Source organism: Phacochoerus africanus, chromosome 3 (genome assembly GCF_016906955.1).
Source record: "Phacochoerus africanus isolate WHEZ1 chromosome 3, ROS_Pafr_v1, whole genome shotgun sequence".
Classification (NCBI taxonomy): Eukaryota; Metazoa; Chordata; class Mammalia; order Artiodactyla; family Suidae; genus Phacochoerus; species Phacochoerus africanus.
In genome coordinates, this window is record NC_062546.1 from 120,971,811 (window position 1) to 120,994,102 (window position 22,292).

Consider the following 22,292-nt stretch of genomic DNA (forward strand, 5'->3'; position numbering starts at 1 on the left):
TTCACTGACTTTAGAGTTTATTATATTCTCTCAAATTTCTGAGTTTTAAAACCCTATTTAAAAAGCTAACATTCATTTGTTTAGTATTAATTCCCAAGTTATATTTTGAAGTTGGACCTCTCAAGGGTAATTACAGACCCTGCCTTAAAACATCACTAACAACATCAGAAGCAAATTAAAGATTCTATTTGTTTATGGAAGTTGTGTGTTTTAGTTCAAATGTGATTAGAGATGGAGGTTCTTTATACTACAGAAAAAATTCTTAACCTTGTTCTGAATCTGAAGCAAGGAAAGTAAGCCCAGGGAGAAAACCAGGATGGAGCGACACTGTAGCCTCCGACTGGCTGACATATCCCTGGCTTCTACCACGGCTGCTCTCAGCTTGGCTGTCATCTTTCATCAGGTAAAGGACTGGTCAGCTATTCCTATCCAATCCCCAGAACAGACTGATTCATCAGGAGTAAAACTGAGGATTACTTGTAATTTCCACAGAGCCCGAGACTCTAATTTGGTTCACGTCCTGATGCCAGCAACCATTACACAAAAGGCAAGATGCTCACCTGTGACATATATAACATGACCGATCTTTGTGCGTGGGGCAGCCTGTTCCTCCTCCGATTCCATAAACATACTGGTTGCTTTTAGAGGAGTTTTCAGCAAAATAAATCCCGGCCCCAAACATTCCTCCTATATATGCATGTCTCTCATCAAACCCTTTATGAATAATGGCATTAATGAAAGGAGAACCTAAAAATAGAAAGATAGATTAGTTTTGAGCACTTTTCTAGAATCTCAATTAGCTGCATACTATTTGTACTTGGCAGATTAATATTAATTAATAATGCCAAAATGAAAAGTTTATTTTGAAAGATGGTCTACTATACATAAATTATTATTATGTACTAGAATCTTATCGGGGATCCATAGTGTGTGCCAAGCAAGGGTGTTATATGGATTTTAGACAACAAAGGACAATGTGGCTTTGAAAATACAGATAACTTTACACCCAATCTTACTTTAAGCAGAAACAGATAATCTGATAAACTAAAACAATTAAGCTAAACTACAACAAAAATAGCATTTCACTATCTAGATGGTGCAATGTGCAACTTAAGTTCTGAAACAATTTCAGATAAATAATTTTTATTGTTTATGACTTGGAAAGGCTGTACTAACATGTAAGGCATTAGAAAGCTGGTACCAACATGTAGTTGAAAAAAATCAAAATAAATCGTTTTTAACACTAATATAGTCAACGACATAGTCTACTTTACTGGAGTTTGAAAATGCCCAGGGAACTAATGGCTGCCCGACACCCACCGTGAAACAACATGCGCTCGTTATGATGGTTGTGATTCTCCTCAGACACCTCCTTTTGTCTGTGGCAGAATCGTTCTCTCAACTTCTTATTCACAACTTTTTGAATCTTTAAGAATAAGGACGAAAGAAGTGACTTAGTTAAATGTATGTTAATTGGCAGTTTATGATTTAAAAATGATAAAGTTGCCAGGTCAGTGTAATTCAGTTCCTACTCTGGCTTTTAGTGACCTAATTTTCAATTACAGTTTCTGTTTGTTATTCTGTACCAGACCTGGCTATACCTCAAAATCACCCAAGGACTTATTGAATTTCAGGATATAGGGGCCTATAAATCTGTACTTTGCAAAAAGCCCCCCAGGTAATTCTGAGTGCACCAGTATAACTTCCACAGGTCCATCAACCCAAAGGCTAACCAATTCTCAATAGATTTTATGCATCTTCATGATGCCCCTTTGAAAAAAGTACACAGCAGTCATTTATCCCATGTTATGAATTAAGATACTGAGGTTAACAGATATGTGCATTTTGATCTAATTATTAATTCAATTAGACTGAAAATCCAGGCCTCTGATGCCTCTTTGAAATGGTTAACAGAACAGAATAGTAACAGAAATACTATCAGCTATGGTCCAAATCTGTGGGTGAGCTGGAGTCTTATCACATATTTGCCTCACTAACACCAGTTGATCCAGCCTATATCTGGTTTTCAGGTAAGCTGTACAATCCAATTTTCACCCTGAAATTTAAAAAACTTACTCGAATGACATTGTATCTGTTGAAGATGCCGCCGGCATTACCACCATCTCTGTGTTCCCGAATTGTACTCTGCATCTATGGAACAAAATAAAATAACTTTCTGAAAATGTGTGCCATTGTGTGATTCTGAAGACATTCCTCCCATTGTTTTCAACATTTCAATTCTATTATACTGACAAGTCTAAGACTCAGCACTAATAGATAAATAGAAGTTTGCTATGAAATGATCAAGTTTAGTAAATAAGTATTTCTGGTGAGAAAATGGTCACAGACATAAACATTAAACTTCTGCATTTTCTATTTTTTTAAAATAAAAGCTTTGAAAGGTTTTTTCTGTAAACACAATGGGGTAAAATATCACATTAAGTCATCTACATGACTGTTTTATGTTACTAAGAAGCAACACTGTGATTAAGTCAAACTACATTTGCAATCTATACTGCAGCTTGTGGCAATGCTGGATCCTTAACATACGGAGCAAGACCAGGGATCAAACCTGCATCCTCCTGGATACTAGTTGGGGTCTAAACCTGCTGAGCCACAATGGGAACTCCTGACAAAGAATTTTTTAAAAAAATCAATAAATTTTTGTTCTCTAGGTGAAAAATTTTGTTATTATCTCTTTACACAGACCCAGGGCCATTGGAGGTAACATGTAATTGAGTGGAATAACTCTCTTCTGAACAATACTTATCCTTCTTCCACTTTCCAAATTAAGAATTATGATGGGGAGTTCCCGTCATGGTGCAGTGGTTAAGGAATCCGACTAGGAACCATGAGGTTGCGGGTTCGGTCCCTGCCCTTGCTCAGTGGGTTAACGATCCGGCGTTGCCGTGAGCTGTGGTGTAGTTTGCAGACGCGGCTCGGATCCCGAGTTGCTGTGGCTCTGGTGCAGGTGGGTGGCTACAGCTCCGATTCGACCCCTAGCTTGGGAACCTCCATATGCCACGGGAGTGGCCCAAAGAAAGAGCAAAAAGACAAAAAAAAAAAAAAGAATTATGATGGAAAAGTAAAATGTTTTAAAGACTTAAATATCTCATAGCATTGATTCAAATAGTTGATTCTCTATATCACCACTTTTTTTTTTTTTTTTTTTGGTCATTTGTCTTTTTAGGGCCATACCCGTAGCATATGGAAGTTCCCAGGCTATGGGGTGAATCAGAGCTGTAGCCGCCGGCCTACACCACAGCCACAGCAACGGAGGATCCGAGCCTCGTCTGTGACCTACACCACAGCTCACGACAATGCCGGATCCTTAATCCACTGAGCAGGGCCAGGGATCAAACCTGTGTCCTCATGGATACTAGTTGGGTTCATTAACCACTGAGCCATGATGGGAACTTCTATATCACCTCATTTTTGACCTTATTATCAGAATTTACTTCCTACTAGGAGAATGATTATGCAGTGAGACATGAGAAGACAGGATGCTTTCCTGATATACTAAATATGAGCTGAAATGCTACCCTGGAGTAAAGTTCTTTAGTCCCTGGAATGGGAAAACTATGAGCACTAATTAAGAGGCAGAAAACAAACAAAAATGTAGGCATGTCTTTCTCTGTAAAACAGTGGAATTAGTTAGGAAGCTTATTTATTATGACAGTGCCATTAGGCACTTTGTATATTATCTGTAAGAAGTGAGGCATAAGCCATCTGGAGAGAGAGAATCTCTGTGGCATCATCTTTACCAAGAGGGTCATACAAATAGCCTCATTATGATGCTTTAAAATAACAGTGACTGCAGAAATGAAAGGTGACTCGAATTATGGGGCAGTTTTCCTAAGCACACATGAATATTAGGAGTATTATTTTATTTTATTTTATTTATTTTTTGTCTTTTTGTCTTGTTGTTGTTGTTGCTATTTCTTGGGCCGCTCCCACGGCATATGGAGGTTCCCAGGCTAGGGGTTGAATCGGAGCTGTAGCCACCGGCCTACGCCAGAGCCACAGCAACGCGGGATCCGAGCCACATCTGCAACCTACACCACAGCTCACGGCAACGCCGGGTCGTTAACCCACTGAGCAAGGGCAGGGACCGAACCCGCAACCTCATGGTTCCTAGTCGGATTCGTTAACCACTGCGCCACGACAGGAACTCCAGGAGTATTATTTTATAATCACATTTTATAACTTTGCATAAAAATAAAGATAAAAAGCTATTTGCTATCTATGAGGCAAAATTCTCACTCCTTATCAGTCTCAGGCAGCATTTTAACAATATCAGAAAATGGGAGCTCCCGTCGTGGCGCAGTGGTTAACGAATCCGACTAGGAACCATGAGGTTGCGGGTTCAGTCCCTGCCCTTGCTCAGTGGGTTAATGATCCGGCGTTGCCGTGGGCTGTGGTGTAGGTTGCAGACGCGGCTCGGATCCTGCATTGCTGTGGCTCTGGCGTAGGCTGGAGACTACAGCTCCGATTAGACCCCTAGCCTGGAAACCTCCATATGCCGCCAGAGCAGCCCAAAGAAATAGCAAAAAAAAAAAAAAACAATAGCAGAAAATAGTGTTAATAGGGTCCTTACTTGCATGAGTTTCAGGAAAGTCTCCAGAACAAAAAGATACATCTGGCCCACCTTTTGGAAACTGTAGGGTTATGCTGTGAAAGCAACATGGCATAGTTCTAATCCACAGAACTGTTTTAATGTTGGCAATATGCCACCACACTGGCTAAGGAGACAGAGTATCAGATAGGCAAGTGACCATAAGTCAAGGTAAGACAAGCTTACCTCTCTTGGAAAAAAGAGGCTTAACCACAGATCTCAGGAAAAGATAGTTAAAAATTTTGATATACATTACCTCTTCTTCTACTGACTGATATTCTTTATCTTCTGGAGCAAGATCCAGCAAAATCGTTCCCTGATTAACACAGTGAAAAGTCAAATAAGGATTTGTGCCTGGAGGAAAGAAAAATTAACATAATAAACAAAAGTCCATCTTATTCAGGTTTGATTTTAGGGAAACTTTGTCATAAATAATTGATATTTTGGAACAAGTCTAAGGTATTTGCAATTCAAACGTAACATATAAGGTTATATTAAATAAGTACATCTAAAGACAAGAGAGGTAATGAAGATGTGTTTGGGGACCAATCTGATCTGTCCTTACAGAGGTCCTTATACAAACAGCAGGGCTCAACAATTATTTGCTGATCTCAACTCAATCATGAACATACATGATTCTAATAACAAAAGAGAACACACTGTAATTACAATGTAGTTGGGTCTGAAATATAAGAATTATACTCTACAAGAATAATCATCTATGAGATGGCTTGAAATGCTACTTAGAACAAGTTTAAAATACATCATTCTTGTTAATTTCATTATCCTTGTTAATTTAGTACAGATAAATAAGAGTCAAGCTCAACATTTGCTAGCATTTAGTTTTAAGTCACTTTTGTAATTTTATTACCTCTGTAGACTGACTAATCCAAGTTGTTTTCTTCTGTCCCTTTGCTTTCCTATAGCAAAAGCACTTCTAACAGAGAAATGATAAACATGGAGGTATACAAAGGAGAAAGACAGGTGTGTAACAATGAAGTACACTGGAAAAACACTGAGTCCACAGTTGTGAGGGAGGGAGAAAGATACAAGATAAGGTAGGAGAGAAAGGTCAGATTATGAAAAGCCATGTTATGAACGTCTGGTTTTATCCTAAAAGCAACAGGATTCTACTGAATGATTTTCAGTAATGGAGTGATATGATTAGACAGTCATTTTGAAAAGAGTCTTGTGGTTACCGTGTAGGGAAGGTACTAGAGAGGAGACAAAGGCGACTGTTGGAGATTAGCTGGGAGGTAGTTGCGACAGTCCAGGAGAGAGATGATAGTGACAAGGATTAGGTGACAGCAGTGGGAAAGGACAGAAGTACAGATCCCAGAGATATTTAGGATATAAAGCGCTGGGGAGAGGGAAGAGTGACTCTAATTTCCAGCAGACCAACTAGAGGGAGAGTGATGCCAATGACAGAGATGGGGGAGGCAGGAGGTGCCACCCCAGTCACACACATGAGCTCTGGGGTCAGGCCACCCAATCAAATGCTTACCCTGTACCATTAATTCCTAAAATCTGTTTTTCAATAGCTTACCTTGTTGTCCACCCAAGAGTCTTTCCACTCCCTTGATTAATTTATGGCGGTGTCCATATGCATTGATGCCTATTTCTTTTAGTTCTTCATGACCCATATCAGCCAACACATCTAGTGTAATCTGAAAATGAAGCAAAATTAATTGCTAAATCTTTAACAGTTCCTCAGATGATGAAAATTCTTCCATTTGTCTTTAATGCTACAGTATCCATTCAGTTAAGAAAATTCTTCTGTTTTCTTTATAAGTATGAACTTAACAATCTTCTTAAAGTTGACTTGATAAATTTATCAGCTTTTTGTTCATCTGAATATACTCCTTAATTTGCTTTCAGTCAATGGGGAATTAAAATGGGAGAAACAATGCTACAGAAATATAAAATGACCACTGCTATTTTTCCTTCTGAGTATTTAGTTCTATCACATTTTGCTTGCCTTAAGACATAAGAGGGAGGAGTTCCCGTCATGGCGCAGTGGTTAACGAATCCGACTAGGAACCATGAGGTTGCGGGTTCGGTCCCTGCCCTTGCTCAGTGGGTTAATGATCCGGCGTTGCCGTGAGCTGTGGTGTAGGTTGCAGACTCGGCTCGGATCCCAAGTTGCTGTGGCTCTGGCGTAGGCTGGTGGCTGCATCTCCAATTCGACCCCTAGCCTGGGAACCTCCATATGCCGTGGGAGCGGCCTAAGAAATAGCCAAAAAAAAAAAAAAAGACATAAGAGGGAACAACCAACAGCTTGAAAATGGGAAAACTCCATATCCCAATATCCAGCCTGTAGCAGAGATGAGCCGTAGGCAAAGGGAGAGGTGTTCAGCACAGTGAAACAGAATGTGGCAAAAGAAATTAACTTTAGGTAAATAGGGTTTAGATAAAGATAAGAAAGAACTTCCCAGGGAGTTCCCGTTGTGGTGCAGTGGAAATGAATCCAACTAGGAACCATGAGGTTGTGGGTTCTATCCCTGGCCTTTTTACCGGGTTAAGGATCCAGCATTGCGGTGAGCTGTGGTGTAGGTCGCAGACATGGCTCAGATCTGATGTGGCTGTGGCTGTGGTGTAGCTCTGACTTGACCCCTAGCCTGGCAACCTCCATATGCTGCAGGCGCAGCCCTAAGAAAGCCAAAAAAAAAAAAAAAAAAAAAAAGAAAAAAAGAAAAAGAACTTTCCATGCTAAGAATTAGTCAAGCGTGGGAAAGCCTGTCTTAGAAAATAGTAAGATTTATATCACTAAGTATTTGGTTAGATTACAGACCATTTTATATAGAAGTTATACAAAGAATTCCAATTTGGAGAAGAAAAGACAAAGTAGATAGATGGTTTTTAAATTCTTTTAAATTCACAGCTCTAACAATCTCTGAAGCCTAACATACATTCTGTTTTTATACAAAATGTGGTTTTAAAATTTTGCTTATTCATCTCTGGATGGAGATGATTGACTTGGCTACCGGCTCAAAATTGATTCCTTTGCTGACTAAAATAACTGTGACTCTACTGCCACCCAGTGGCAGTGTTCTGAATGCACAGGGTGAAATCTTGGGTGGCTACTACATTTCTTGAGGGATTAACTGTAATTTTCAGCTCAGAAGCTGGCCCTGTGACAATCCCAATACTACTTCACAAGATTAGCTTTCAATTTTCTCTTTCCTTGGGAAACCGAGAAATCCTTTGATAGACACCCTTTTCCCAACTCAAACGAGATATTTTAATCTATCCATCTCTCTCTCTATCTTTACACTTGAGCATGACATTTTAAAAAACTGACAAATTAGGCCTGGAGCTTTGATGACTTTTACTGTCAGAACAAAATATTATATAATGAGTCTGATCTTCTCAGTAAAAAAGCATACATCATTCATTGTCTGGAAATAATTTACTGTATTGCTCCTAAGTGGCCATTTAAGAAATAATTGCTCCGTTGCACAAAATGGGCAATTCACTTCCAATCACCCAAAGGAAGTTTTTAGGAGAGCTTCTAAAAAGTGACAGTTATGAAACATACATATTTGAGAAAGACTAGTTTGCAACATGATAGGAGTCTTTATATCTTTAGCTAGATATTATTTTATTTTATTTATTTTTATTTTTGTTTTTTTGTCTTTTTGCCAGTTCTTGGGCTGCTCCTGCGGCATATGGAGGTTCCCAGGCCAGGGGTTGAATCGCAGCTGTCGACGCCGGCCTATGCCACAGCCACAGCAACGTGGGGATCCGAGCCGCGTCTGCAACCCACACCATAGCTCATGGCAATGCCGGATCCCCCATCCACTGAGCAAGGCCAGGGATCGAACCTACAACCTCATGGCTCCCAGTCAGATTTGTTAAACCACTGAGCCACGATGGGAACTCCACCTAGATATTATTATTATTATTTTTTTTTTGTCTTTTGTCTTGTTGTTGTTGTTGTTGTTGCTATTTCTTGGGCCGCTCCCGCGGCATATGGAGGTTCCCAGGCTAGGGGTTGAATCGGAGCTGTAGCCACCGGCCTACGCCAGAGCCACAGCAACGCGGGATCCGAGCCACATCTGCAACCTACACCACAGCTCACGGCAACGCTGGATCGTTAACCCACTGAGCAAGGGCAGGGACCAAACCCGCAACCTCATGGTTCCTAGTTGGATTCGTTAACCACTGCGCCACGAAGGGAACTCCTAGATATTATTTTAATATACTTTGGAAACCACGCACAAGGTTTACTACATTACTGATACTCCATTTTTTTTCCTTCTAAACTTCAGATCAGATAAGGCTGACATAAAAGCAGGATCTCTTATCTATGTGGCAGCTTCAGTTCAAAGAGTCCTTAGCTTTTCTGAATTGATATGTATAATGTGTCTGAAAGAAGCAGAAAGCAGGTCAGCAAAACATAGTATCAGGTTCTAGAGAAGAAATAGAGAACATTTGATACATTTGTTCATTATATGGCTCCAATCATGGAATGAATATCTCATTTAATCCTTGCAATGACCCAAGAGATACTATTATGTCCTTATGAGGAAAATTAAGACTCAAAGAAGTTATAAATATAGTACACAGAAGAGCTGAAATGTATTGCCGTATCTGTCTTTCCCTTGCTTGTTTTTCTTAAAAGAGATGACTAGAAAGCCAAAATAACTAAACATTACATTTAGTTGCTTTGAGTTACACAGTATTCAATTTGTCCCCATATTTGTCAGCATTGCAACTGTAAAACCTTAAATGATAAAATAAACCAAAGAATTTAGATGTATGTTCATTCCTTCATTCATAACAATGTATTTAATGAGTACCTTCTATGTGCTGGATATTTCCCAAAAAAGTAACTAATTAAACATTTCATTTAATTCTAAAACAACTCACTATGGATCCGAAAGGTAACTGGTAAAAATTGGTGGTAAAAGAGTGAGGCCAGGGAATAAACAGAATACTACCGTATATAGATCATGCTATTTCCTCTACCAAGGAGATAAAAAGTAAACACAAATATTTGGTAAAAGTTGGTAAATGTTTTGGAGGAAGCCCTATGGGAACTCTCAGGAGGGTTGGGAACAACAGGAAGGGGGTCAGGAAAGGTTCTTAGAAAAAGGTAATTCAGCTAAGAAGGGCTTGATCAGGCAGAGGAACAAGGGAGGGCTGTTTAAGACAAGGGAGTAACATGTGCAAAGGAAAATCAAGTGAGAGAACACAGAACATTTGAGAGACTCTAGTAATAAAGTTCCAAATGGCTTGAGTATAATGTGTATATAGGAATAAAAGATGGGATGGACAGAGCAGCAGGCTAAGAGCAGATCTTAATGGGCTTTACACATCTAGTTAAGACAGTAACCAAGATGTCCAAGGACACCTTTTCAGCAGAGCAACACAGAGCTGTATTTTAGGAGAATGGTGGTAAGAAGGGCAGATCTGGAAGGAAGGTGACTGTGAACAAGATGACCATGGGGTGGAGTGGGTTGGAAGAGATGAATCAGAGAGTAATTTCAAAAGAAGAGCTGACAGGGCCTGGTAAATAGAAATGGTGAAGGAAAAAAAAAAAAAAAAGAATAGGAGTAAAGATTATTCCAAAATTCTGAAGCTGGCTGAATATGAGATTATTGTGTTAATAAAAGAAATGGAAATATCTGGAAGTAAAGCAGGCTAGTTGGATTTTAGATATATTTCTTCAAGATTCAGGGCTTTCATACTGCTAGAAAATAGAAATATTTTTTCTGGAAATTATCTTTAAGTGAACTCACTTAAAAAAAAAACAAAAAAAACCCTTAACTTAGTTATACCCTGGAAATTTTAAGGTTGTTGGGCTAGTTATTTATATTTAGTACAAATTAAAACCAAATCATAATCTTTAAAGATTATCCATCTATCAGCTGAATCATCTTGCATATAAAGCCAATGCCACTTCAAGAATGTTACTTTAAGACAGGCTGCCTCTTGCTTCTAAGATTTATTCATTTTTGCTGGGGTGAAGCAAGAAAAATTGGAGTTTTAATGAAAAAGGCCTTTCTTTTCTCAGGCTTAAAAGGTTGCAGGTTAGAGTAACAGTAATTCAAACTAACTTCACAATCATATTCATAATGAATTCTTGAGCTTTTGTCTTTAGACTCTGAAATAAAAATTTATATGGTCACTTTTCATGAAAATATATAGGTGGACCATAAATATGTTCACAGGGAGTTTTCCAACTCACAGCATTTATGTTCCAGGAATTATAATGTAAATCAAATCAGTCTTTCTCACAGAAAAATCAGGAAGCTATGTTACAAAGGAAGGGCCAAAGTGACACTGGTACTGTACTTTACTAAAAAGGACATTGACAAATAAGAGACGTCTGAGAGAGCAACTGTGACGGTAAGAGATAAGGCTATGATGCTCTAAAGGAAGTCGCCCTGGGACCAGAAATAAAAGAACCATGTTTCCCACTCTACTGGGAGAGCAGTATGCGTTGGTAGGAACAGAAGCAGTAAGATACTGCCAAAGCAGTAAGATATTATGTGTCAAAGTGTCTCAGGAAACAGAATGACTCTGGCTTAAACTGAATAGACATGAATTAGATGGTACAATGCATACACCCTAACTCTTTCCCTCACCTCACAAATATCTTAACCTCATCACATATTACTAGCTGGATATAGAAGGTTAATGTCAGAAAATCCACTGGGTGGGAGTTCCTGTTCTGGCTCAGTGGTTTAAGAACCTGACTAGTATCCATGTGGAGGCAGGTTTGATCCCTGGCCTCACTCAGTGGGTTAAGGATCTGGCATTGCTGTGAGCAAGCATAGGTGAAGACGTGGCTTGGATCTAGCATTGCTGTGGCTGTAGTGTAGGCCTGCAGCTGCAGCCCTGATTGGATCCATAGCCTGGGAACTTCCATGTGCAGCAGGGGTAGCCCTTAAAGAAAAAAAAAAAAAAAAAAAAAGGAAAATCCTCTGGGTAAGTAATGAAAAAGATTACAGAACTTATTACTTTACAACTAAAGGCTAGTCAAGTAACAATTGTTGCCAAAATAAAAACCTGATTGCTTGAAGACTGGGCCAGAAGACAGTCAAATACAGTTTGATACACAGAATGGCAACATCGTTTGTCTAGAGTAGAGGAACTCTGCTAGGTAATATACATTAAATGGAAGAGCTGACAGAAATTATTCTGGCAAACAAAAGGAAAAAATCAATGGAACTCAGGACAAAACTGCAGTGAAAAAGAAAACAATGGAACCAGGTCAAAAGGACTAACTGTAAGACTAAACTATTAAAATCAATAAAGTGAGATAATCATGCCACAGGAAATCAGTTACAGTAAAAGAGAATATATAAAGTAAAAAAGAAAAAAATAATTACATTATGATGCAAACTGACTAAAAGAGTAGAAAGGTAAACTCTTGCAAAACAGTCAGCTGGAGTTATTTGTTTGAATTAGGATCTTCGTTTTCATATGCGAAATTTCACAGTTATTGAGGAAATGATTTGGGAAGAAGGGAGATGGCTGGAATACGGCTTTAGCAGAGGACATTTCTTTTAAAAACAGCCTTAATACCTTTGGGGAAAGGATAAGGGGAAAAGAGTCGTACTGTTTAGGATATTCTCAGGAGAAATCTCCAAACCAGAGGGTGATCAATGGTAGATGAAGCTTAAAGGAAATTATTATAGCAGTCTCTAAAATCCTCACCAATAGACAGAAGACATAACTGATGCTTCACTAAAGCCTATTTTAAAAACTGGCACAGAAGCATAAAACTTCCCAGCTACCCATGGCTCTCTTACACCCTTGGCTGTGCATATGATTTTACACTTTGGGTTTCTGCAAGTACTAGATTTCACAAACAAAGCAAGTGATAGGTTAAATGCTTTAATAAGAATCAAGGTCTTCTTTAGTCCAATGCAACTTCAACCCAACTGTTTTCATCATTAAAAGTATTAACTATGAACTATAATAAATAATACAGAGAAATTTAGCTAAACAAAAACAAACAAACAACACACACACAAAAAAAAAAAAAGAAAGAAGAAAGCAAAGAAAGGACATTAGAAAACCTTAATAGCATAACTGATAGGAAAAAAACCTGGGGTTTTTAATTACCTCTAAACTGACTATACACCTACAAAGAAATCAGAATGAGGCAAAGAGGCCAGTGAAGAATTTGGACACTATATCTACAGAAAGAGTAACTGAAAAAGGTGAATGTATGCCAAATTAGGAGAAATTTTCTAGGGGTGGATGGCTGGTTGGAAGGGTAAATCCATAACTTGACTAGGTCTTAAAATATAAGAAGGGCTGTATTGTGTTAGAGTGAGCTAAATGGTGGCCCTCAAAAAGATATGTCCATATTCTATTCCCTAGAACTTGTGAAGGACCTTATTTGCAGATGTAAATTCAGTTAAGGATCTTGAGATAAGAGATCATCTAATTACACGGGGAGGTGGTAAACTCAATGTAAGTGGCTTTATAAAAGACACACAGAAGAGAAGACCACACAGAAATGCAAGGTGAAGATGGAAGCAGAGACTGGATGGATTTGGCCAGAAGCCAAGGGGGCCTAGACGTTGGCAGAGACATGGAGCAGATTCTTTCCTAGAGTCTTTTAGGGAGTACAGCTCTGCCAGCGTCTTGATTTTGAACTTCAGACTGCCAGAACTGCAAGGGAATAAATGTCTGTTGTTTAAGCCAGAGGTGTGTGATAAAATTTGCTATGGCAGCCCTATGAAACTAATGCTAGTGTAATAAATACACTAGAGATTAGATTTCTGTGCAACGCAGGGCAAATGTAAACATAAGATTAACAGACTATACATAGGGCAGATTTGGGTGCACTTCAAGTTACAAGCATTTTATTACGCCTGCCCAAATTGTAACCTGATGTAAAAAGGATAATAATTTTTACATCTGAAAGAATGATTTAATGACCTCTAAAGATCTTTCCCATTCTAAGATTCTATGCGTATTAATAATAGTTAAAACTCAGGAATTTATTATTTGATATTTAATGGTAATGAAATCATGCAGTGATAAATTCAAAACTCATTATCCTGTGCAAAAACAGAATGACAAACAGAAGGATCTTAATTCATAAACATCCCTAGTGATGACTTCATACTAAGACCTTCACGAGCATTTCAGATATATCTAAAAATAGGCTAGGTCTGTAAATACGGGGCCAAATATTGGTTCAACATTGTTTTAGGCTCCAACTAGACAATGGAAACTTCACGGAAGAGCAATTTTTAAAAGGTACATTTGCCCAACAATTATTTTGCTCTGCAATTTAATGAACAATTGATTAATGAAGATTTTGCTAAATAGTTAACATAAAAATTTCTCACTAGTTTTAAGTGGAGTCTAGTCACATTAGTAACAAAATGAGATGAATTAGGGCTACCACTTTTCAGGAACCAAATAATGAGGGAAGATTTTGAAAATATCCTTTTGAGTGGTTTTATAGCTTAAGCGTTGACATGTAATAAAACATTCTGAGCCAGATTGCTTATAAAGATACAACAAAATAACAACTGAAGACTCTCATCATCTGTTAGACAATTTTGGAAAGAAGTATAAAATACTAGATTCCCTAGCTTCTTCAGAAATTTGTTTTGAGTTTTAAAATAGCAGTTAAGAAGCAAAAAAAAAAAAAACAGTGACAATTAGTAACTCAATATTTAATTTAAAAGACTCAACTATACATGTGAGCTTACCTGTTCTGTTTCAAAGATGTCCCGAAGGTGTTCTAGACCAAGGCTTTTCAGGAACTGGCTAATATTCATGTCAAGACCCGCAACTAAAACAGACGTATATTAGAGTTTTTTCCAGAAAAAACTTTATCAATCTAAGTAAAGTTCCAGTATTTATTTAAAGCCATAGCTCTTCGACACCTTTGGCTGTGCAGGTGATTTTACACAACATGAAATAACCCAGAATACATAAACTTAACTCAGGTACTTTGAGTTATCTCTGGATTTGATGGGGAAGTTATTCTTATCAGTAGTGTAACAGTAGTAGAACACAGTGCTTTTAGTGAAATATTTAAAACTGGAATTTAAAAATCCAAATTTATCAGCTATTGTTTCAGTTTTCACTTCTTACATAATCTCTCAGTATTTTTCTGATATAATTTCAGCAATAAGACTCACTTAGTAGTTCAATAAGATACTATAGTTGGAAAAGAATGTACTAGGATATACATAAGTAAGAGCAACGTAGACGCCAAGGAATTTATTCTATGAAGACATATTTCTTTTTTCTTCTTCTTCTTTTTTTTTTTTTTGGTTTTTAGGGCAGCATCTGCAGCATATAGAAGTTGCCAGGCTAGGGGTTGAATTGGAGCTACAGCTGCTGGCCTACACCATAGCCACAGCAATGCAGTATGTGAGATATGTCTGTGATTACATCGCAGCTCATGGCAATGCCAGATCCTTAACCCACTGAATGAGGCCAGGGATTGAACCTGCATCCTCATGGATACTAGTTGGTTCGTTACTGTTGAGCCTCAATGGGAACTCCTGAAGACATACTTCTTATAATCTGTTGTATACATGAAAACTTATAGACAGCATGCCTCTAATTGAGGTGTTCAATAATTACCGATAGAAAAAAGTGAGTCTGTTCATCTAAAACACCAAAACCAAATGTGTGTTCACAGGTATACTTGCCTTCTCCCTCCTTCCTTTCTGCACCTGCTGCGCCATCCCCAGTGTTGGACGTTCCTCCTACTGCCAGTTCTGCTAAGGGCCCGGTGAGGTTGTCTATGCTGCTAGCAGCGGACAGGCAGGAGGGGGTGGATGCTGGTGAGATCAGAGAGGCACTCACTACGGTAGCCTGAGGTTTGAAACAGGTGGGTAAGGCCTCTGGGGGCATGGCGTCTATCAGCAAAGCTCTGATATCGTCAGCCTAAAATAATAAAAATAAACACACAAATAAACATTTTAAAATGGTTAAGTTTTTCACTAAAGTCCAAATGCTTGATGATTTTTTTCTTCAATGAATGCTCCATTTTTCCTTATTGGTTTTTGATCATTCCTTCCTCTATCCTTCTCTGATTCACAGCTCCAAAGAGTCCCAGTAATTTCAGTAGGTAGAACTGGAGAAACCATACAATTTTTTTTTTCTTTTTTTTTTTTTCCGCCCATATCACAGCATGTGGAAATTCATGGGCCAGGGATCAAACCTGTGCCACAGCAGTGACCCAAGCAGCTATAGTGAAACAGCTGGATCCTTAACTTGCTATACCACAAGAGAAATCCAGGTATACAATTAAAATTTTTTTTTTTTTTTTTTTTTTTTGCTTTTTAGGGCCATACTTGCAGCATATGGAAGTTCCCAGGCTAGGGGTTGAATTGGAGCTGCAGCTGCTGGCTTGGAGCTACAGCTGCTGACCTACAGCACAGCCACAGCAACATGGGATCCCAGCTGCGTCTGTGATCTGTGCTGCAGCTCATGGCAATGCTGGATCCTTAACCCACTGAGAAAGGCCAGGGATTGAACCTGTGTCTTCATGGATACTACTATTTCTATAGCATATCAATTTATTTTTCTATCTTCAGAAGAATGATATACTGCCCAAAAGATAATTTTTCTGAATATCCCATGGCTTCGGGTAAATTATCATGAACATCAGTTGTTCTAGAATAATATGCCAAATGTAGAAGGTGAAATGATATTTTACTAAATGTAATTCTTTGAGAATACACTCCATATACATATTTTTCTATGATTCACATTTTCCCTGTAAATTAAACATGGCAAAAAAATTTTTAACTTACTGCTTAGTTTGTCTTAACAGTTTAAAATTATATGAAAAATAAGAACTTAAAATTCAGAAGAAAGGAAATGGTGTTCTTTTTCTTTTTCTTTTTTAGAACCACACATTCAAGGCATATGGAGGTTCCCAGGCTAGGGGTTGAGCTGTAGCTTCCAGTCTATACCACAGCTCATGGCAAAGGGGTTGAGTTGGAGCTGTAGTTTCCAGTCTACACCACAGCTCATGGCAACGCCGGATCCTCAACCCACCGAGCGAGGCCAGAGATCAAACCCACGTCCTCATGGATATTAGTGGGGTTCGTTAACAGCTGAGCCATGATGGGAACTCCAATAGTGTTCTTTTTCTAAGTGATGCATGCATCACTAAAGATAAACCTGGCAAGTCCTGGAATTTACTGTCATCACTAACACTATAAAAAGCAATACTAAATATTTTGACATGAAGACTTACTGTTGCCAGATCTAAAGGTGTCTGACCTTCCTGGTTCTTCATAGTTGGATCTGCGCCATGTGCCAGGAGTAGGGCACAAAGCTGAGTCCTGCCTTTTTGGGCTGCTTCGTGAAGAGGAGTAAAAGCCCACTTGTCTGTTGCATTTACACATGTGTTGTATTTTATCAATAATGCTGCAATGTCCACATGCTGAAGAAAAAGAAACAGATGCCAAGAGGTAAGAGTGAGATTATCTGGTAAAACTCTATCAAGTACACTAGTTTTTATTTAACATCTCATTCCCTCATATCTCTACTCTCATCCTCTCATCTTTTTTTTTTTGGTCTTTTTATCCTTTTTCAGGCCGCACCCACGGCATATGGAGGTTCCCAGGCTAGGGGTCAAATCGGAGCTGTAGCCACTGGCCTACGCCAGAGCCACAGCAACGCAGGATCTGAGCCACTTTTGTGATCTACACCACAGCTCACGGCAACACCAGATCCTTAACCCACTGAACAAGGCCAGGGACCGAACCCGCAACCTCATGGTTCCTAGTCAGATTCACTAACCAGTGAGCCATGACAGGAACTCCCTCATCCTGTCATCTTTAATAGAAGTTTCTTCTATAAAAAAAGAATATTCATTGCACCCCTCCACCTGTATTTTGGACTTCATCTTTTTTTGTCTTGTTAGAAATCTCAGCTCCGCAATTATTCCATTCCGTTATGGGAGCTTCGAAAAATTTTTTATTCAGCTTTATAACATGTTCAGGTCTATATTAAAAACAAACACATAAAATGAAACTATTATCTGACTCCAACTGTCCTAATAATGGTCTAACCTGTCTGCCAAACTTTTCTGCACCTACTGCTTTTCTTATATTTCCATTTCTCTTTCCAATGCATCGCAATCTGATCAAAATGCTCATCTCAAAGATTTTCAATGTTCTTTTTTTAGCCTTTGGGAAAGTAGTGCAATGTTTGTAAAACAACATTAAAAAAAAATTAAGTTTGTCACATCCAAAATGGCTTAGGGGATGGAGGAAATGTCAGAAGCAGACAAGTGAACCAACAACCTGGGCATGAGGTGATGAGATCCTGAACTGTGCTGGATGGAGAAGACCAGAAAAGGAGAGCTAATTTGAGAAATTCTGAAGGGAAAAAAAACTGTTTTTAAAAAGACAACTATAGATGAAGAAAGAGGGAACAAAGTTAAAGATGACTACATTTTCTTTTTTAAGATTTGGGAGTTCCCATTGTGGCACAGCAGAAACGAATCTGACTAGGAACCATGAGGTTGTGAGTTTGATCCCTGGCCTTGCTCAGTGGGTTAAGGATCTGGTGTTGCTGTGAGCTGTGGTGTAGGTTGCAGATGTGGCTCAGACCCTGAGTTGCTATGGCTGTGGTATAGGCCAGCAGCTGCAGCTCCAATTTGACCCCTAGCCTGGGGACCTCCATATACTGCAGGTGTGGCCCTAAAAAATTTGGTCTAGAAGATTGAAAAACAAAAGTGGAAGCATGAACAGAAAGTGAGTAGCAGAAGTTTCAGTAAGAATGAAACCATAAGAAAGATAAGGTTCACTTGGGGTGTGTGGGTTTTAGAGGTAAAGTATCTAAGTAATGATGTTCTGTGAATGGTGACACTCAGTGTTAGAGCACAGATAAAGGGTCATTTATTTACTCACTTATTTTCTCTTATATGCTTACCATCCACCAACCAAACATTTGCTGAATACCTATCTGATGCTGACTTTCATAAGAATGGGAAGAGATGGGGAAGGTAAAGACAGAAATATTACAGAATGGGATGTGGGGAATATTTTTTTCATATTTTATTTAAAATAGTCTTTGCTCTCTTAAAGACACTCAGATCCAGAAGAATAGGCACTTCTTCTGAGTTAGTATTAAAGTTGTTGTTGTTGTTGTTGTTTTAAGTAACAGAAATAATTGCTAATTTTAGGAAAAGTAATTTTAGAAAATTATTAGGAAAATACAAATCAGACAACTTCTAAGAAAGCTTCCATATTTGCTCTGATAATATAAACATAGAAAAAAAGCATAATTAGACTAGGGCTTCTGAGAACCAGTCGTGTTTTGTGATCTTCTGGGGATTATGAATGGCATCTAATCATTATAAATTTAATTCTAACACAAAAGATAAAAACAGGTAACAGCTCTGGCACTGTCAAAATCACTTAAAACAAAACCCAGTAATTTATCTCCCTTATTCAAAGGATAGATATTGAAAAGGATAGCTATTTTTGTTCAGTTAACTCAAAAGCATGGAGTATTTTCAAGCTTCTCCCCAGTAAGGTTACAGGGTATTTAAACTGTTTCTGATGACTAATTTTATTGACACCCATTTGTACTGGAAAAGTAATATAATTTGGTAGATTAATCTGCATAGGTTCCCAAATTCAGACAGACCAAGGAAAAGTGTGTGTGTATGTGTAAAATGAACTGTATATATGGTATGTACTATTAAAATTTCTTTATGTTAAATAGTTTATGCTTGGAGAAACCAATTACATGCTTGTTGGATTTGGTGACAAACATCTGAAAGAACAATAAAGAGGAAAGAGTATGTTACTACCCAAGTAGCCTAAAAACATAATTCTTAAGAATTTTAAACAGTACACCACTGGGGCAAAAATAGTAACTGAAATTTAAGACTGACAAATGCAATAAATAAGCTATAACTCAGTTCTATACAATATATAAGAGCAAAGTATTGAAATGGAAGGTCTAGAAAAGGAACTGAACTCTGCTGGAAGGTTTCTAGGAGTCAATTTAATATGGTTTCAAAATCCAGCTGTAACACAAAATGCTTTAAGCAACAAATGCAACATAAAAACATTGCTTGGGCTCCAGTTAGAACAGTTTAATTTTATAATCATGTCATGAAATCCCTCCAACATTACACATTTTAGAGAAAATGTTAAAAAGTGAATAAGTTGAGAGAGAAAACTCAGCAAATTGATTAACTCTTATGACATAATGGAAAACTACATGCTTTGTGGTAAATAAATATCAGTGACTTTTATTTACTGAAGAGCAGAAAAATTAGGTGTCTTGTGTAAATGTATATAAAAAATATAAGGCATTACAAGATAAAATCACTAAACAGGATAATGCACATTACCAATAATATACACTCTCATGAAATTTGTAACTTTTATTTAAACTTCTTGGAGTTCCTGTTGTGGCGCAGTGAAAACGAATCTGACTAGGAACCATGAGGTTGTGGGTTTGATCCCTGGCCTTGCTCAGTGGGTTGAGAATCCAGCACTGCCATGAGCTGTGCTGTAGGTCACAGACATAGCTGCAGCTCTGATTAGACCCCTAGCCTGGGAACCTCCACATGTAGCGTGTGCGGCCCTAAACAAACAAACAAAATTAAAAAAAAAAAAAACTTCTTAAAGTATGTGTTTGTCTCTTCATTTTGAAAAACTGAAGTGGCAAGTTTTCTATATAAAAAGACCCAAAGACACACAGATAGCCAACTGAGCTCTCTAGAATAAAAAGGTATATATGTGTCAAAGATTAATGACCAATAAATAATAGCTTAGGTAATTTGCTTAAGAAAATCTGAGATATTAATCTGTGTCTATTTAACAATCGTACTGAGTTGGTCAAACAGAGCTAACTCGTAAGGGTATGAGGTGTAAGAGTGACACACAGACCTTATTCTGACTGGTCCAGTATGAGGGCTGCGTGGATCAAGTTATCTCATGATAGTGGTATTACCTTGGATTTAGATAGAATGTACTTTCCACATGCATGGTGTCATCTAGTTATCACAATAACCCTGTAAAGAAGGTCTCAGCAGCCAAGTTTTACCGATGAGGTAAGTGAAGACTAGAAAGATCAAGGGACTTGCTAAAGACTCCTGGGTTATGGAGGAAAAGACTAATGACTAGATTGCAGATGTTCAGATTCCAATTTTAAGTCTCAATTACACCACAGCTGCCTGCATGGTCTTGCTAGGCTAAAACACAAGAGTCATTTCTTGACAAGTTGAAAGTGGCAGAGAATCAAAAAAAAAAAAAAAAAAAAAAGAAAGTGGCAGAGTACAACTACTCTACAAATAGTTTTATTTTAAATATAGAAGCCTCTATTTCATGCCAAGTGCCACCAAAATCTCCTTCACAAAGGTATTATTTCAGGGCAGTGCATCATGTAAATACCATGCAGCCAGGCCAGTCCAAGCATCTCTGAGATGAATATTATATAACCAGTGTTCTGCCACTCTAAACACCCTATAATTTCATTAAAATATCCAGCCAAGGCTTATGTGTTACATGAATAAAAGAGGTTTTTGAAAGACATAGATTTATATGCCTAGAGATAATAAAAATATAATTATATCTACCCTTTAGCTACAAGAAGGCAAAGCTGCTTTAAAAATTTTTATGTTGTGGTTAATCTTGGTCCTTATTTTAAGTCTACTAATTGAGATTGAGATAAATACTTATTTGATGTGTTTACTGACAACAGATTATGGTATACAAGTCGCATTAGAGAAAATTATTCTGTAGAGCAGAGCTTCTCAATGGTGAGTATGACCTACCTACTGTCAACTGAAAATCACTATGTGTTGTAAGAGATGTTTCTGGGGGTGGAGGTAAAGGGTACATATTGCATATGGCAAAAACACGGCAACCAAAAAAGGTCAAGAAGCCGCCAAAGTAAAGGCTTTAGTGAATAAGAGTACATAGTCATTAGCTTAAGATATCTGATTTTTAAATTTTCAAGTTTAATATGAGAAGAATTTTTAGAGTGACTCAAAAAATCCACCCACAAAATGAGGTAAAAATACCTGCCACAAACACACTGTCTAGCTCATTAGCATTCTTTAATAGAAGGATAGGATGAACCAGGTTGATCAAAACCTCTATCAAATGCCCTCTACACAGCCTGGAGAATTTTCAGTTCATTTTTACCTTGGTAAGCTATGTTCATTTACGAAGTACTTAGCATTAGGGATGTGATAAAAAGTGGAATAACATAAACAAAGAATGAAACCAAAAATGTTTGAGATTGGAGTTAGGAGAACAGGAGTTCATATAATGGTGAAATAAGTTTACGACAATGGAACAGTGGGCCTCTGGTCAGGAGGCTGATAGCATTACACCTCCCTCAGCTAACGGTAAGACAGCTGCAAGGGAACACTAACAAAGACAAGGCCAACTTGCACTTAACCTTACTATTTAGTGGCAAAAGAGAGCACTATCTTTGTTTCACAGTGGTCACCAAATGACACACGTGTAATGAGTAGCATCTCAATACCTTCCCCATCAGAAGACTGGGAATTAAAAGGTTAAATACTTAGAGTTTATAAATTAAGTTTTACTTTCTTTACCTTCAGTGACAACTGTGAAAGCTATGAAAGGAAAAGACTGATGGGACTGAATGTTCCCTCAGAGTATGGGATTTATTGAGAAACACACAGATGCATGTAGTCTACATAGTTGATGGTGTAAGATTTATTAGATCG

The 22,292-nt window shown here is 38.0% G+C and overlaps 1 protein-coding gene across 3 annotated transcripts in view; it reads right to left on the reverse strand.

Moving 5' to 3' along the window:
- TNKS (tankyrase) overlaps positions 1 to 22,292 on the reverse strand; it is a 170,317-nt gene that overhangs the window by 11,607 nt on the left and 136,418 nt on the right. For 2 of the 3 annotated variants that reach the window (XR_007133998.1, XM_047772555.1), the window contains exons 18-25: positions 16,818 to 17,006; positions 15,259 to 15,496; positions 14,305 to 14,387; positions 6,162 to 6,282; positions 4,872 to 4,969; positions 2,077 to 2,151; positions 1,321 to 1,426; positions 561 to 747 (exon numbers count right to left, since the gene is read on the reverse strand). Coding sequence is in view for 1 of the 3 variants with exons in the window: in XM_047772555.1 (XP_047628511.1) it covers positions 561 to 747; positions 1,321 to 1,426; positions 2,077 to 2,151; positions 4,872 to 4,969; positions 6,162 to 6,282; positions 14,305 to 14,387; positions 15,259 to 15,496; positions 16,818 to 17,006 (1,097 nt within the window). In the remaining 2 variants the exon portion in view is untranslated. Of the gene's footprint in view, positions 1 to 560; positions 748 to 1,320; positions 1,427 to 2,076; positions 2,152 to 4,871; positions 4,970 to 6,161; positions 6,283 to 14,304; positions 14,388 to 15,258; positions 15,497 to 16,817; positions 17,007 to 22,292 lie in introns of those variants that run through there. The other variant, XR_007133999.1, reaches the window with a different exon arrangement.